General features: G+C 39.9%; 1 protein-coding gene across 1 annotated transcript in view; it reads right to left on the bottom strand.

Annotated features, from left to right (window-relative positions):
* The window catches only part of LOC138173525 (A disintegrin and metalloproteinase with thrombospondin motifs 12-like), a 594,307-nt gene that overhangs the window by 239,878 nt on the left and 335,443 nt on the right, over positions 1-18,986 (bottom strand). The window contains exons 8-10 of the mRNA XM_069103549.1: positions 4,894-5,037; positions 3,885-4,029; positions 3,048-3,150 (exon numbers count right to left, since the gene is read on the bottom strand). Of these exons, the coding sequence (XP_068959650.1) occupies positions 3,048-3,150; positions 3,885-4,029; positions 4,894-5,037 (392 nt within the window). The remainder of the gene's footprint in view (positions 1-3,047; positions 3,151-3,884; positions 4,030-4,893; positions 5,038-18,986) is intronic.

The following is an 18,986-nucleotide window of genomic DNA, read 5'->3' as shown; positions in this document are numbered from 1 at the left end:
ATATATATATATATATATATGTCTATATCGGAGGGTATACAGGTGGATGAATACATATGTGAATGTGTGTATATATGTTTACAGGTATACATAGATAAAGGGCACAGGACCAATTTAATAGGAAGGGATGATACTTAAAAGGTGAAATTAAGAGGTGAGAGGAATATAAAGAGAGGAGATGGGGAGAGACAGAATGGGGTAAACTATCTCATATAGAAGAGGCAAGGGAAAATGGTTACAATGGAGGGGAAGAATAGAAGGCAAAAGGGAATGGGTCAACCTTATTCTCATTGAATTTAGGTCAGGGAGGGAATAAAATACCCACTAAATAGGGTATCTTACCCTATAGGAGAGCAGGGGGGAACGGGATGAGAGGGGGGATATTGGAAGGGAGGGTAGGCTAGGGGGAAGGAAGTTGGAAGTTCCCACTTTTGAAAAGGAATGGGACCAAAGTACAGAATAGAACTAGTGGGAGGTGGGGTAGGAGGGAGGGAAATATAGACAGTCTTTTACAATATTTTAACTATGTTAATGTTTCACATAAGCTTCACATGTACAACCTATACTGAACTGCTTATCTTCCCAGTAAGGTCAGGTGACAAGGGAGGAAGGGAATGAATCTGGAATTCAAAGCTTTAATTTCAAATGTTTAAATATATATACTATTAATAATACTATTTTAGATGTAATTGGGAAATAAGATATACAGGCAATAGGGCATAGAGATCCACCATGCCCTTCTGGAAAAATCAAAAGGGTTATGAGAAAAGATATGGGAGAGAGCAGATTGGAGGAGGGGATATACTGTGGGACTGCTATTTTGGGGTGGTGGGTAGGGGAAAAACAGGGAGAAAATGTGTAACTCAAAATGGCAGAAATGAATGATGTAACTCAGAAGTTAATAAAACATTTGAAAAATGAAAAGAAAAAGAAAAAAATGAAGGACAAACACAACAGATGACTGAGGCAAGATTTGAACCACACTCAATAATCTTCGGAAAGATGTAACAAAGATGCTATGATCACTGATTTGGAGCTAGCAGATACCTTTGAAGTCTGAGGGTCAAAGAGGTTAAGTTACTTGCTTGACGTCATACAGGTAATGTGAGAACCAGGATTTAAATCCAGGTTCCCAATTCTAGTACTCTTTTCACTATACCATGCTACCTCCCATGATTTTAAGTCCACCATCCAATCTAGTTCAAACACACTTGGGACTTAATTACTATATGAAAGACAGGGACCTAGAAGCCAGTGTTTCAGAAACTTGAAGATGGAACCATGTCTCCTTATAATTCGGGATTGTTTTTTTTGTTTTATTTTGTTTTCTTTTTTGGAGGGCAATTGGGGTTAAGTGATTTGCCCAAGGTCACATGGTTAGTTTTTGTGTTAAGTGTCTGAGGCTGGGTTTGAACTCAGGTTCTCCTGACTCCAGGGCCAGTGCTCTACTCACTGAGCCACCTAGCCGCCCCTCAGAATTGTTTTTTACAGAATGTTTAACAAGACAATAAATAGCTCTTGATGTATTGTAATTGGTAACCATGATCACTAAGGGTTAGTTACAGTCTCTGGGTTCTAATTATCATTCATCATTCATATATTTGTTTCAATAGGTCTCCATCTATGTTTCTCCATCAATGTAAGTGGAGTGATTATACCTGCCTCCTTTTCAGTGGTGGAAATGGAAATTATCCAGATGGAAAGACCTCACTACTCTATGAGTTGCAGCTAACCAGTTTAACAGTTTATGGGAAAGGTATTGTGGGAACCTTGTATGAATGATCTACAAAGTCTCAGTTTGCTTTTCAATTAAGTGCAGTAAAGACATCCCTTTCCACTCAACCAGCATTTCAGATGTGGATTTTGACATGAAAGAATCATAAAATATTTAATCCAGAAAGGATCTCATGAATCTCCTCCTATTTTATACACAAGAAAACAAAAAGGTCAGAGAGTGACTTATCCTAGATCATGCCAGGATTAAAGGATCATAAATTTAAAGTCTGAAGGGATGACAGAGGCCATCTAGTGCAATCTCTTCATTTTACATATGGATAAACTGAGGACAAGGAGGCTAAATACCTTCCAGATGCCATAATCAGGATTCAAAATGAGGTCACCATACTTCAGACCCAGTACTCTTTCCCAATCAATAATGGAAGCTCTTGGAACTTATATCACCTTATATATTTCATCTTTTATCACACCATGGAAAAATCTAATTAAAAGAATTACAAATATGAAGAAAAGGGAGAAGCATGGGAAAATTTATATATGGATGCAAAGTGAAGCAGAACAAAGAAAACTCTCTATATACATATAACATATATATGTATGCATGCATACACATACATGCCACACAATGGAAGTGGAAAGAACAACAAAAATTGAATGTCATGCAATTATAATGATCATTCTTGCCCTTGAAGAAAAAATGAGAAAATATACCTCTCTTTCTTCTTTGTAGAAGTAGGGGATTATGGGTTCAGAACATTGCATACACTGTTAACCTAAGTTGATGTGTTGGTTAGTTTTGCTGAACTACATTTTCCCCCTCATTCTTTTTTATTCTGTTATAGGGGATGGATTTTTGGGTAAGGAAGGGAATGGATATCATCAGAAATGAAGATGATGCAAAAAGATCATTGCTTTTCAACCTCAAGAAAACAAATGCAATAAAGGACAATAAAAACAACAAACTTGGACAGAGAAGTGGGTTTGGCATTATTTATATCCCCCACCTCCCAACATGGCTGTATATCAGCTCATCTAAGGTCTTACATTCTTCCCAGGGACTTTTCCATGTGAATTCTCCTTCATTATTCATGGAATGTGTTTTCCTTTTTATCCACTGTGTTAAAGAGATATTTCCCCTTTATTCCTAATAAATTACTGCTTATTTCTTAGCTCTGTATAGTACTTTTTATTCCAGGAGTTGAAGGCACTTAGTGGTATGTGAGCCTGTGCCAGGTAACACCAGAGAAAATCAAAGGGAAGAAACAACTCTCCTTCCCCCCCCCCCACCAAGGTATTAGTGGAATCATCACCATCATCACCACCACCACCACTATCATCATCATCATCATCATCATGGGACCAGACAGAGAGGTAGAGTGTTGAGCCTGAAGTCAGGAAGACCTCAATTGAAATCTGTATTCAGACACTTACTGGTTATGTGACCTTTGACTTCTGTCTGCCTCCGGTTTTTTTCAACTCTAAAATGGAGATAATAATAGCAACTACTTCCCAGTGTTGTTGTGAAGATCAAATGAGGATATTTGTAAAATTATTGGTATATAGTAGGTACTTAATAAATATTTAAGGATAGCTAAGTGGCACAGTGCATAGAGAACTGGACTTGAAGTCAAGAAGACCTGAGTTCAAATCTGGACTCAGACACTCACTAGTTGTGTGACCTTGGACAAGTCACTTAACCTCTCTTAGACTCAGTTTCCTCAATTGAAAAATAATAACAGCACCTATCTCAAAGGGTCATTGTGAGAGTCAAATGAAATAATAATTGTAAAGCACTTAGCCCAGTGCTTGGCCCATACTAGGTGCTATATAAATACATACATACATACATATATATATATATAAATACTCCCTTCCCTTTCCCAATAATAGTAGCCAACATTTATGTGGCACTTGAAGGTTTACAAGGTGCTTTACAAACATTATCTCATTTTAGTGGAAAAGGCCATGACCTAGGATTCAGAAGATACTAGCTAACAATCTGAGTCATACTGTAACTGGTGATTCACTTGCATTTTAATCTGCAAACCTCATGCACTTTGCTAGCTATGCCTTGGGCACAATGACTCTGCCTCCACTTAGGCCTGTTTGGCACAGTACCAGGGCTACCAAAGACATCTGGCACTTACATCGACTTCCTGACAGAAGGTTGCATTGGGACCGTACTGTAGCTGGCACTGGTGGTGGATGTCATAGATCACTCCAGGAGCAATGACCTTGGACTTCAGACCTTTCTTCTGGGGGACATCATCCAGGCAGAAACCCCAGCCTCGGCTAAACACAAACATTTAACACAAGTAAATGAAGGCTAATAGACATCCTCACCAATTCACTCAGTTGGCAGATGCGCATCCCAATCCCAAAGCCTTCTCTCCATCCCATCTTAATCATTTCATATCTTAAAGCAAAGTTCAATTCTTCATTCTTCAGAGAACATAAACAACTACATAGCAATACAGGTGGTGCCCAGACTGAGTCCATGGCTGCTCAACTAACATTAGCCCTATGATTACAGCAGCTTAGTCTTATAACCCAAAACAATATTAGTCACTGAGCTTGCCCAGTTTGGGCTCTTCTTGCTAATTTTCAGTTGGGTTGAACTGAGGGAAAAGACAGTTCCAGGGAGGGCTCAGATCGTGGAACAGATCCACAAAGAGATAGAACAAGGAGAATGTCAGAATGGAAAAAGGAGCTGCTTCCTCCAAGTGACTCTATATGTACTGAGAGCAAAGACTACTTGACTTATAGCCCTAATACAATATATGTGTGTGTGTGTATGTATGTATTATATATGTATGTATGTATGTGTGTATATGTACATATTTATATGCCTTGTGCACAGAAGATAATTAATGCTTGTGGAATAGACCTAGACGAATGCTGAAGAATGTATCACTAATAGGAGCCATCCTTGTATACAGAACTGGTTTAGAAAGCAAAGCTGTGATGAAAGGTCTCTCCTGATATCTCTTAGGTGCAGTGTTCAACAGAGATCCTCCTAAGACCAATAATAGGCATTTCCCAGAAACAGGCCATCTTTGGGAAACTGTTAGAGAGGAAAGGAAGACTTTGGATGATTTGCCTTGGAGAGGCTCAGAACAGGCTGTCTGGTAATTAGGAAGCTCCTTCATCACTTACTCAAGGAAGCGAGTGATATAATCCTTGCTACATTTGGACCATGTGAGAGGAGTGGGGTCATACTGGAGCTGACGGGACATGATGTAGGGGTGCCTTCCAACAGGCTCACAGTCATTTTCTCTTCCATCATGCTGGATGCCAAAGCTAGAAGGAACGTACACAGAACAAGAAGAACAAAATAAGCAGTATTAACCAAAGAGGAAACATTCATTTCTCTAGACCTAGACAAATCCATTTGCTTCACTAGGTTAAGTACCATAATTCAATGTTGGAATGGGGAAAAGAGATTTCTTCAAAATACAGAATGTCTCACTCATTTAGGGTGGGAAGGGGAAGAGGGAAGGAGACTGCTATCTTTTCTCTTGGTTGGAGAACACTCCAACAAGGTCAAGGGTCAGGAGCTCTGAGCCAAACTCTATGGTTCACTTGGATCACAGCCCTATTCCCCACCCTGACTCCAGCCAACCTCTCCCAGATCCCTTCCCCCACTTCCAGCTAACTCATGCCTCTAGTTTTGGGTTCTCCTGAATATGGAAACACAGATTTTTAACCCCACCCTGACATAAACTTGCTATCTCTGAAAGAAGTATATAACTTTCCTTTAGGCTTCCTAAGAGTTTTTTTTTGCTAATAATGATATGGAAGTACATTATAACAACAAGTACCCTAGCATATCCTGGATGGCTGCTAGCACAGCAAACAGAAATAAGAAGCAGAAAAAATACAGACAGAGAAAATAATACAATTCAACAAAGAGGCTTTCTACCTCTCTTACCAAAGCTATACATACATTTACCAGAGAGAGAAGCACCAACATCTGGGTTTTCAAAGCCAGGGGGCTCCTTAATGGCTACCCAGAGACTCATCTGGCCAAATCACATGAACACTCTTCCAATTAGTGAACTCCAAAGCAAAACCTCACCTCAGAGTATATACACCCTCCTTTAGAGCCATCGGCATCACAACCCTCCTGACCCACTGCCTACTTACAAAGTAACAAAAGGTGTGGATCTTCCTGGAAACAAGCCTCCTCTAATCAAGCTTCTCCTGTTGGGCTCCAGGTGAGGCCTATTAATGGTCAGGGAAGAGCTTCAACTCCCATTAACATTACACACATATATAATTATCTCAGAGAATTTGGGGTTTTAGTGACATGGATACTCCCTCCAGTGTTGCAAATTATGATCCATCTATTCCTTTTTACCCTGTGAAATTCTTGTCTATGTCCACCAATAAATTCTCCACTGAGGAAATGCCCAGTAGGCTAGATCCCTCCAGGATTGCTCTCATTTCACAGGGTATGGTTGTCCATCACTATTCCTTATTTTTTAATGTTTCTGGCTCCTTACACTTCTCATCTCAACTCCTCTCTGTTGTGGCTGGTTTGTCTCAAGCAAAATCCCAAGCCCATCAGTAAGCCTTGTCTTCCCTTTAGTTAAAACTTGGCTTCTCCCCCAAAAGCCTGATGTTGGCTTCTAGCCCATGCTGTGCCAGGGAGATGCAAATGCTAGAATCTTTTTCTTTAGCTTTCACTCCACATGTTGGCTCTTTGGAAGGTGACCTGAGATAATTCTCTTCCTGCTACAAAGACCATTCCTCCTGTTGGATCTTTCACTAAATTATTGTTTCTTGGTTGAATGACTTTTCACTTTTTTAGGAATTTTGGGCCACTGGTCCAAAGAACAGCCATGGCTCACATCACAGATTCCTATGATCACCGATCCAGAACTGTTCTCAGACACTAGTTAGCCCAGCCTTCTCATTTTACAAATAAGAAAGTTTAAGTCATTTGCCTAAGGTCACACAGAAAGGAAATACCACAGGCAGGATTTGAACTCAGATCCTCTAATTCAAAAGTCAGTGGGCTTGTTAATGTACATAATCTGTCGTTAGTAAAATAATTTTCATTTACATTTGAATATGAATACATGTGTATAAATGTAGATAAATATATGCACATGTGTATATGTAGATGTGTATATATGTGTGTGTATATTATATATGTAAATGATGTTTCATCATTAATCATTAATTAAATTTAAAGATAATATAGGGAGTAGAAGCACGACCTTGGAGCAGCTCTGGCTTCCACCTTCCCCAGTCAATGTAAAAAGGGGACTCTGAACAAACTTTGGAGCTGCAGAAAGCACAAAATGACACAGAGAAGCTAACCTCCTGCTGAGGAGAGCCTGGCAGGCTAGCAGGAATTGGCCAGCGCAATGCTCTGGGAGCCAAGGGAGCTTTAGCCCTACGGTGGTCCTGATCAGCCAGTGCCAGGAGGGACTCCAGATCAGCAGCAGCTGTGGCCCTTTCCAGATTTATCAACACATAGATGTGAAGGACAAAGTGAGAGGTCAGTGCAGTCTGGACTTTGGGACTCAGTAAGTGGGAGTGAGTCAGCTTTTGCCCCCGTGGCTAGAAGCTGCTGAGATGGCTGGCACAGCCAGCCAGTGCCATGTGGCAGCTTCAGCGCCTAGCCTGCAGAGTGTAGGGGGACCAAGCAACCATTCTGAGGGGTAATTGCTTTGCTGTAACCTGCTTGGATCTGGATTGCAGTCTAGGATGGAGGTCCTGGGGTGTGTGTCCAGCTGGCCAGAGTGTGTGGAGGCCTCAGAGAGAGCACCCATCTAATACCTCCAACAGCTGAGAAAGCCCCAGCGTTTGGGATGAAACCTCCCCTGTCTGGTGGCAGAGTCCTACTGTGGCAAAAAGCCCAGGGTCAAGTGACTGAGGGGTGACATGACCCAGCAAAGGAAACAAAGCAGACAGAAGATTCCAACATTACACTCCTATTTTGGGGACAAAAAGGAGCAAAGCATGGAACAGGAGGAAGACAGTGAAGTCAGAACTCCTGCACCAAAAGCTTCAAAGGAAAAAACAAGCTGGTTATAGGCCATAAAGAACCTTAAGAAGCAGATAAGAGAAGTGGAGGAAAAATTGGCAAGAGAAATGAGAACAATGCAAGAAAATTATGAAATGAGACTCAAGAGCCTGACTGGGGAAAATCATACCTTAAAAAATAGACTAACTCAAATGGCAAAGGAGGCTCAAAAAGGCAATGAGTAGAAGAATGCCTTAAAAAGCTGAATTTGCCAGGTGGAAAAAGAATCTCAAAAGCTCACTGAGGAGAATCATTGCTTCAGAATTAGACTGGAGAAATTGGAAGCTAATGACTTTATGAGAAATCAAGATGCTGTTAAACAGATACAAACAAATGAAAGAATAGAAGGCAATGTGAAATAACTCATTGGAAAAACCACTGACCTGGAAAATAGATCCAGGAGACATAATATAAAAATTATTGGACTACCTGAAAGTCATGACCAAAGTTAGAACCTAGAAATCATTCTCCAGGAAGTTCTCAAAGAAAACTGCCCTGATGTTTTAGAACCAGAGGGCAAAATAGAGCTTAAAAAAATCCACCGATCACCTCCTGAATAATACCCCAAAAAGAAAACTCCTAGGAATATTATAGCCAGGTTCTGGAATTCCCAGATTAAGGAGAGAATATTGCAACCAGCCAGGAAGAAACAATTTGAATATTGTGTAAACACAATCAGGATAACCCAGGATCTGGCAGCCTCTACACAGAGGGATCAAAGGGCTTGGAATATGATATTCTGGAGGACAAAGGAGCTGGGATTAAAGCCAAGAATCACCTACCCAGCAAAACTGAGTATCATGTTTCAGGGGAAAATATGGTCATTCAGTGGAATAGAGGACTTTCAAGCATTCTTGCTGAAAAAACCAGAGTTGAATAGAAAATTTGACATTCAGATACAAGAAGCAAGAGAAGCATGAGAAGGTAAACAGGGAAAAGAAATCATAAGGAACCTATCAAAGTTGAACTATTAACATTCCTACATGGAAAGACAATAATTGTAACTAATGAAACTTTTTTCAGTATGAAAATAGTTGGAGAGAATAGAAATATATCTATATGTTTATCTATGAGGGTATATGAGCATATGAATACATATGTAAATGTGTGTATATATGTTTACAGGTATACATAGATAGAGGACACAGGACCAATTTAACAGGAAGGGATGATACTTAAAAGGTGAAATTAAGAGGTAAGAGAGGAATATAATGAGAGGAGATGGGGAGAGACAGAATGGGGTAAACTATCTCATATAGAAGAGGCAAGGGAAAATGGTTACAATGGAGGGGAAGAGTGGGAAAGCAAAAGGGAATGGGTCAACCTTATTCCCATTGAATTTGGCTTGGGGAGGGAATGAAATACACACTAAATAGGGTATCTCACCCTACAGGAGAGTAGGGGTGAAGGGGATGAGAGGTGGGATGATGGAAGGGAGAGCAGGCTGGGGGGGAGGGAAGTTGGAAGCATCCACTTTTGAAAAGGGATGGGATCAAAGTAGAGAATAGAACAAGTGACAGGTGGGATAAGAGGGGGGGAAATATAGTCAGTCATATACAATATATCTACTATGTTATTGTTTTGCATTAGCTACACATGTACAACCTATAATGAACTGCTTATCTTCCCAGTAAGGGTAGGTGATAAGGGAGGAAGGGAATGAATGTTTAATTCAAAGTTTTAAAATCAAATGTTTAAATATATATACTATTATTAATACTATTTTACATGTAATTGGGAAATAAGATATACAGGCACTGGGGCATAGAGATCCACTGGAAAAGTCGAAAGGGGTATGGGAGAAAATATGGGAGAGAGCAGATTGGAGGAGGGGATATCCTTTGGGACTGCTATTTTGGGGCAGTGGGTAGGGGAAAAATGGGGAGAAAATTTGTAACTCAAAATTTGGTGGAAATGAATGATGCAAATCAGAAGTTAATAAAGCATTTGAAAAATGAAAAAAAAAATAAAGATAATATGGTAAAGTAGAAAGAACCAGAGGGGTAGCTAGGTGGTGCAGTGAAGAGCCATAGAGTAAGGAGGACCTGAGTTCAAATCCAGCCTCAGACACTTGATACTTACTAGCTATGTGTGCCTGGGCAAGTTACTTAACCTTGATTGCAAGCAAAAATAAATAAATAAGTAAATAAATAAAACCCATCCCTATTCTTGTGCCCCTGATCCTATCCCTTCCCTTTTTCTTCACCAATTGGCCCCTTTAGTCATCCCTTTAAAAAAAAAAAAAAAGGAAGAAGGAAAGAAAAAGTCATGAACCTAGAGACCTAAGACCTGGGTTCGAATCTCAGCTTTGGTACTCAATAGCTTTGGGTTCATGGATCATAGGGTAACAGATTTAAAGCTTGAAGAGATGTTAGAGTCATCTAGTATAATCTTCTTGTTTTATGGGTGAAGAAACAGAGTCTCAGGGGAATAAACTGACTTTGTAGAAATTGCATAGAGCAGATGGCAGCTTGGTGGCACCATAGTATACAGAGTGCCAGGCCTGGAGTCAGGAAAACTCATCTTCTGCAGTTCAAATCTGGCCTCAGATACTTACTAACTGGGTGACCCTGGGCAAGTCACCTAACCCTGTTTGCCTCAGTTTCCTCATCTGTAAAAGAAGCTGGAGAAGGAAATGGCAAACCACTCCAGCATCTCTGCCAAGAAAACCCTAAATGGGGTCACTGAGATTCGGACACAATGGAAAAATGACTGAAGAACAACAGGACACAGCAGAAACCTAGTCTTCTGATTCCAAATCCATTGACCTTTCCACTGTAACAGTCACTTTATGTTTGCACCTTAGTTTCCTCATCTTAAAATACGGGTTATAGCACTCACACTACTTCTCTTCACAGAGAAGATGTGAGGAAATTGCTTTATAAACTTTAAAGCTAACTTTACAACTTTAAGCCTTCATATCAGTGAGTTAGGTTTATTTAATCAGCTAGAAAAAGAAAACTTAGTGACATCTGCTGATAACCTTGGAATGAGTATTCTCCCTCCCCACCCCACCCCCACTCCCTGCCCCCAGGCTGGATTCCATCAGCCTCCCAGAAGTATACTATTTTGCCTCTGAGGTACTTCCCTCTTGGCAGTCCTGCCACAGATTCACTCTTATCTGAAGGAGAAAATTTAAACTCCTGGCTATGGTCGTGTAATCTTGTATGACTTTTGCATCAAAGCTTCTGATAAACACAAGCAGTTCTTCCTGCCTTGTAATGTACAGCAATGTCTTTGGGGGAATAATTTTTCTCTTTTTTTTTTTTTTTAAAGCAATCAGGGTTAAGTAACTTGCTCAAGGTTACATGGCCAGTTATTTCTGGGTGTGGGTGCTGAGTGTCTGAGCCCAGGATTCGATCTCCAAGTCATCCCAACACTGGAGCTGGTGCTCTTACTCGCTGAGCCACCTGGCCGCCCCATTCTCTTATTTTTCTCTACCTTTTATGAGAAGTTGTATTGACTTACATATAGCCCTCATCTCATTCAGACTTGACATGTACTCACAAAAGAGCCAAAAAATTAATCTATAAACCTCTCATCCCAATAATTACCTCTTTTCCAATGGAGAATGTGGTTTGATGCAATGGTTTATCTCAGCAGGTTCTCCCCAGACTGCTCAAAATTCAATCTTTTCTGACTCATCAACTCCTTTCTGAGCTTACCTATTCAATAATTTATCAAAGTTCCAAGCCACTTAGCAGTTGCCTGAGAAGCTATAGGAACTTCAATTTTTCTAACAATGTCTGCTTCCAACACACCAAACCATACACCCAAGGACCACACAGCACTCTGCTCTAACAGGTCTCAGGTATGTTAGCCTAACACTAAGAGGACTGACTACTGAAAAACATATCTTTTCATCACTTAATAGACTAATTTCTCCAGTGATTTTTTTCTTTCCTCTTATCTTCAGAAAACTTTCCTACCTTAAAAAAGAAAAGAAGCTCTAGTAAAACAGTACCAGAAACTCTGGATATCCCATTGCTTTGTGACAGAACTTCATTCTTATCTTGAAGAAACCATGGAAAGGAGATGTATTATGATGGAGTGGGAAAAGCCTTGGCCTGAAAATCAGGAGATGTTGGGGCTATGGGTCTAGTTCTGCACTGTCCCCCCCCCCCCCAGCAACTGTGGTTACTGGGGGAATAATAAGTATAATGCCTCACATCTATGGAGTACTTAAAGGACCTATTTTATCATCAGTAGTTTCTTGAGGATACACTGTTTCTTTTGTCATATCTTTATTTCCCCAAAGTCTAACAGTGTTTCACATATATAGTCAAGGATTAGTGACTCCAGGGATCTGGGTAAACATTGAAGATTTGACACAGGTTCAGAGATATTAATAGATTGCCCATGACCTGAAGGCTATTAATTAAGTGCCAGAGGTATGATTTATAACTCAGGTCTTCCTGATTCCAAGGCCACTACTCTATCCATTAGAACATGGATCCTCTGCCTTGCCCATAACTGATGATTAATAAAGATTTATTGAACTGGATTTGATTCTCATTATAACCCTTTGAGGTAGATAACACAGATAAACTCATTTTTACAGGATGAAATAACTGAGGCTCTAGCCCATTTAGCTAGTAAGTGGATGATGCAGGATTCAAACTCCTATCTTTCTACTCCAAGACCAGCCTCATTTCCACCAGACCATGCTGCTACTTTCTAACTTGTTGGGCAAGTCACAAGCTTCCCATGTCCCAGCTTCCTTATTTGTAAAATGATGGGGCTAAATTAGATTATAGGATTTGGATCTATCACAGACTTCCAAGGTCATCTAGTTCAATCGCCTGGTTTTACAATTGAGAGAACTTGGGTTCAGAGGAGCTAGGTAACTTTCTCAAAGTTAGACAGTTACTAAGTAGTAGAAATAGAATCCAAAACCAGGCCTTCTGTCTACAAATCCAGTAGCTTTTCTCCCGCACTATTGGTGTGCCAGTCTCAATCTCTGCCCAGTAGATTCAACAAGATAATAACAGTGATAGGGAGGTTTGTCCAGAGCACAAGTTGCATCTATTTACTGAGCAGGGATGGAAACAGGCTGCACTGACTGCTCTGTTTTGATTAGCCTTTTTCTTCTTGCTTCATTGTAACTTATGTGCGATTTATTAACTGGCCACAGATTTGGCAAGTCCATACGATAGGAGTAAATTAACAAAGAGAAAATAGATGCTAGGTAATTCAATGGATTTTATCTGCTCATTTTTACTATTTTATGATAGTATTTCTTCAAGAGGGATAGGGCTCATATCTATAAATAACATCTATTATAAAATTTAATTGTTTTTTTAACTGAATTCATTCAGCATTTTCTGAGCCTGTGATTGACACCACAATAGGTTTCATAGAATTCAGCAGCAGATGAAATTATGTCTGTCAAAGGTTCACATATTTTGTGCAGTTTCCATCACTTAAAGGGGTTCAGAGACATGAACTAAAAGGAATTTTAAATCCTTCGGAGGTACTAAATTTGTTGTCTGTCATCAGGAGGTAATTAGAGGTAGCATAGTATAGTAAAAAGAATGCTAAACTTAGTAGAAGCACGACCTTCTTGTGGCTCCAGCTTCCACCTTCCTCAATCCAGGTAAAAAGGTGACTCTAAACAAACTTTGGAGCTGCAAAACCCACAAAATGACACAGAGGAGCTAAGCTCCCACTGAGGACATACCGGCAGGCCGGCAGGAATCCAGCACAGCGCTCTGGGAGCCAAGCCCAACCCCATGCCGAGGCTTTAGCCCCAGGGCAGGCCTGACCAGTCACTGGCTGTGGCTGTTTCCCACATAGATGCGAAGGACAAAGCAAGAGGTCAGTGCAGTCTGGAATTTGGGACTCAGTAAGTGGGAATGCGTGGATTTTGCCCCCCGGGGCAAGAAGCTGCTGAGACGGTGGCACAGCCAGCCAGCACCATGTGGCAGCTTCAGCTCCTGGCCTACAGAGTGTAGGGGGACCAAGCACCAGTCTGAGGGGTAATCGCTCTTGCTTTAACCTTCTTGGATCTGGATTGCAGTCTAGGGTGGAGGTCCTGGGGTGTGTGTCCAGCTGGCCAGAGCATGTGGAGACCTCACAGAGGGCACCCATCTAATACTCTGGCAGCTGAGAAAACCCCAGCATTTGGGACAAAAGCTCCCCTGTCTGGTGGTAGAGTCCTACTGTGGCAAAAAGCCCAGGGTCAAGTGACTGAGGGGAGACATGACCAGGCAAAGGAAACAAAGCAGACAGAAGATTCCAACATTAGACTCCCATTCTGGGGACAAAAAGGAGCAAAGCATGGAACAGGAGGAAGACAGTGAAGTCAGAACTTCTGCACCAAAAGCTTCAAATATGATCTGGTTACAGGCCATAGAGGACCTTAAAAAGAAGATAAGAGAAGTGGAGGAAAAATTGGGAAGAGAAATGAGAACAATGCAAGAAAATTATGAAATGAAAGTCAACAGCCTGACTGAGGAAAATAATACCTTAAAAAACAGACTGACTCAAATGGCAAAAGAGGCTCAAAAAGGCAATGAGGAGAAGAATGCCTTAAAAAGTTGAATTTGCCAGATGGAAAAAGAATCTCAAAAGCTCAGTGAGGAGAATCATTGCTTCAGAATTAGATTGGAGCAAATGGAAGCTAATGACTTTATGAGAAATCAAGATGCTGTTAAACAGATCCAAGCAAATGAAAGAATAGAAGGCAATGTGAAATAGCTCATGGGAAAAACCACTGACCTGGAAAATAGATCCAGGAGAGATAATTTAAAACTTATTGGACTACCTGAAAGCCATGACCAAAGTAAGAACCTAGAAATCATTCTCCAGGAAGTTCTCAAAAAAAACTGCCCTGATGTTTTAGTACCAGAGGGAAAAACAGAGGTTGAAAGAATCCACCCAATCACCTCCTGAAAAAGATCCCAAAAAGAAAACTCCTAGGAATATTATAGCCAGGTTCCGGAATTCCCAGATCAAGGAGAAAATATTACAAGCAGCCAGGAAGAAACAATTTGAACACTGTGGAAACACAATCAGGATAACCCAGGATCTGGCAGCCTCTACACTGAGGGATCGAAGGGCCTGGAATGTGATATTCCGGAGGTTAAGGGAGCTGGGATTAAAACCAAGAGTCACCTACCCAGCAAAACTGAGTATCATGTTTCAGGGGAAAATATGGTTATTCAGTGGAATAGAGGACTTTCAAGCATTTTTGCTGAAAAAACCAGAGTTGAATAGAAAATTTGACATTCAGATACAAGAAGCAAGAGAAGCATGAGAAGGTAAACACAGAAAAGAAATTATAAGGAACTTATCAAAGTTGAACTATTAACATTCCTACATGGAAAAAAAAAATTATTGTAACTTATGAAACTTTTCTCAGTAGTTGAAGGGATTAGAAATATATATATATATATATGTCTATATATGAGGATATATGGGCATATGAATACATATGTGAATGTGTGTATATATGTTTACAGGTATACATAGATAGAGGGCACAGGACCAATTTAACAGAAGGGATGATACTTAAAAGGTAAAATTAAGAGGCAAGAGAGGAATATAATGATAGGAGATGGGGAGAGACAGATTGGGGTAAACTATCTCATACAGAAGAGGCAAGGGAAAAGGGTTACAATGGAGGGGAAGAATAGGAAGGCAAAAGGGAATAGGTCAACCTTATTCCCATTGAATGTGGCTTGAGGAGGGAATGAAATACACACTACATAGGGTATCTTACCCTCCAGCAGAGTAGGGAGGGAAGGGGACGAGAGGGGGTATGATGGAAGGAAGGGCAGGCTGGGGAGAAGGGAAGTTGGAAGCACCCACTTTTGAAAAGGGATGGGATCAAAGTAGAGAATAGAACAAGTGGGAGGTGGGATAGGAGGGAGGGAAATATAGTCAGTCTTTTACAATATATCTACTATGTTATTTTTTTTGCATTAGCCACACATGTACAACCTATACTGAATTGCTTATCTTCCCAGTAAGAGTGGGTGACAAGGAAGAAAGGAAATGAATCTGGAATTGAAAGCTTTAAAATCAAATATTCAAATATATATATATATGTGTGTACATACATACATATATATACACTATTATTAATATTATCTTACATGTAATTGGGAAATAAGATATACAGGCAGTGAGGCATAGAGGTCTACTGGAAAAGTCGAAAGGGGTATAGGAGAAAATATGGGAGAGAGCAAATTGGAGAAGCGGATATCCTGTGGAAATGCTATTTTGGGGCGGTGGGTGGGGGAGAAAATTTGTAACTCAAAATCTGGCAGAAACGAATGATGTAAGTCACAAGTTAATAAAGCATTTTAAAAAATTGATTAATTAAAAAAAAGAATGCTAAACTTAAAGGCAAAGGACTGAGTTAAAATTTTAGATCTGCCATTTCCTACCTGTGCAGATTTAGGAAAATCATTTGAGCTCCTAGGGTCTCAATTTACTTATCCATAAAAAGAAGAGGTTGGTCCAGATGACTAATCTCCTACCAGATTCTTAAATCCCTACTTCTACTGATTTACAATCCTACAATACTCACGGTAAATCATTGGTATAAAGTGAGAAACAGCAGTTAGTATTACTGCAGGCAAGGAGGGATGGAACTACCCCCACTCAATGCACTTAATCCTGCTTTCCTAAAATTATACACACACTTATGTATGTATGTGTATAAATTTAGGGATTATTACAGAAATAGTTCACTTCCATCTAGATGAAATAACCCATCACATGGTTATAGTAGAAAAAGTATCAGACCTGGGATCAGAGGAGATTTGAGTTTGAATCACTCCTTTATCATTCAGGTTTTTTCTTTTGAGTTTCAGTTTTCTTATCAAGAAGATGGAAATATTTCAAAAAGTGGTTGAGAAGATCAAGTGAGACTATGTAAAGGGCCTAGAACTCTATATAAAAGCTATACACACATATACATTTATATACATATATATGTGTGTGTATATATATATACATTATATGTATATTTTACATAAATTTTGATCATACAGAACAAGTATTGGAAGAAACAAAACACAAATAAAAAAACCTTTTAGAAACAGTTTACTAAAGGTAAAAAATGGTATACCTGATTGCTACCTTAAACCTTCCTTTTGGGAACATTGGCTTTCACTATGGGGGTAATTTTCATTGTTTTTGACCAGTCCACTTCCTTCCCCTCAATTGCTATTTAAGAGTACAGGTGTTTAATCCTTCATGAATACATTTTTAGGGGAGTTGTTTATTTTAAATTTAACCACTAATTAATTTAACTAATTAATTAATTAATTTAAGCACTAAATGTCCTGAAATAGGTCTTAAATTATTCTGGCAAAAATCACCTCCCCTGGTCTTCAGGTTCTCTTTCTTGTTTTGTTTTTTAACTTTTTGGAGGGCAATTGGGGTTAAGTGACTTGCCCAAAGTCACACACCTAGTAATTGTGTGAGGTGTCTGAGGCTAGATTTGAACTCAGGTTCTCTTGACTCCAGGGCCAGTGCTCTATTCACTACGCCCCCTAGCCACCCCTCTACTTATATTTCTTGATTGCCTCTGAGCATCTTTTTAAAATGCTTAAATCTGTGTCTGTCCCATCTGTTTCTAATTTCCTCCTTCAAGGAAAGCTCTTTTACCTAAGGGACTATAGAACCTTGTTTATAAAATTAGTTAGACCCTTAATTAATAACTATAACACACTCTGGTACACAACACCTCAGTGAGGTAGGCAGACCAGGTAATCTCTTTAGAACCTTCTAGATTTCTCCTGTGAAATGAAAGAACTGGACCAGATAAGCTCTGGTCCTTTCCAGCTCAATTCTAAGGCTCTTATCTTACTATATAGAAAAGGAAACTGAGGTTCTGGAAAGTTATGACTTGCCCAATGTCCCAGACGGAGTAAGCATCAGCAAACTAGACCCAAGTCGTCTTAAGACCTAGTCTAGCACTCCATCAGTGGTATTTGAAAGGAAACAAACTATATATTTAAAGAGTTAAATGGTATTTGTTTTCTGTGAATACAATTTGCATTCATTGGAATAGAGATGCAATGTGGTGTTAAAAGTGGGAGGCTTGACAATCAGGAGACCTAGTAGGTTTTTATTCTGATTCTATCCACTATCTACTGTAGAATAAGAAAGGAAAGAGTCAGGAAAGGAAAGAGGAGGAGAGGAAAGAGGAGGAAAGAGGAAGAGAAGTGAGAAGAGGGAGAAGGAGAAGGAAAAGGAAGAGGAAAGAAGTCATGTTACATAACTGGCCTGTTCCACTTTGGTTTCCCTTGGGCAGCTCCTTTTATACTAACAGAGGCTGCTGTTTGTCATTCATTCATTCTTGAAGAGGACCATGACATCAAGGAGATGATGCCAAGATATGAAAGTGAATTGGATTTAAATGAGAGAGGACTATACAAAATCACCAGCCTCACTTTCTCCTCTGGAGCCATCTGGGTTCAATGGCCAGATACAGATCAGGACAACTGGAGATGGCCTAGGATATGCCCTGACTGGCTCAGAATGAATGCAAATAGTAATTGTTTCTGTTTTGGCCAGAGCCCTGAAGGCCTGGGGTGGCCAGGTAGCACAGTGAGTAAGAGCCCCAGCCCCAGAGTCGGGATGACCTGGGATCGAATCCGAGCTCGGATACTTAGCACCACACCCAGAAATAACTGCCCATGTAACCAAAATATCTATCCTTTCTAACACTTTTTTCCATTCACATTTACATCACATTGGGTCAGGCTGTTACCATCTCACCATCTTACTCTGTGCCCCCTACCCCACCCCTCTGATTTTCAGTTCCTTATGTGGGTTGTCTCCCCACCCCCACTAGATTGTATGATCCTTGAGGACAGGGACTGTCTTTCTCATTGTTTTTGTTGTTTTTATATCCACAACACTTTACACAGTGCCTGGCACACAGTAGGCATTTAGTAAATATTTATTGACTGAGAATCTAGCACAATGGCTAGTACATGGCAGGTTTTTATTAAAACACTTGAATGAATTAATGCTTTCACTGCATATTAATTAAGCACTCTAGAGACAAGTTATCCTTAATTTACAAAGCACATTTCAGATGGGAGGCCTATTTGCTGCAATATTTCATTTCTTCTCTCTTATTCCAACAGGTTCAATAATTGCTCTACTCAGTATATTAATATTATTTCAAAACAATTGGTTTCCTTTGTAATCTTATGAATTTTACTTTTTGCACTTAGAAACTCTATTC

This window comes from Petaurus breviceps, unplaced genomic scaffold (assembly GCF_028583685.1).
Source record: "Petaurus breviceps papuanus isolate PSGF00001 unplaced genomic scaffold, PetGlider_PUasm1.0 129, whole genome shotgun sequence".
Classification (NCBI taxonomy): Eukaryota; Metazoa; Chordata; class Mammalia; order Diprotodontia; family Petauridae; genus Petaurus; species Petaurus breviceps.
Note: the sequence above shows the minus strand (reverse complement) of the source record. Positions and strands in the feature narration are given on the sequence as shown.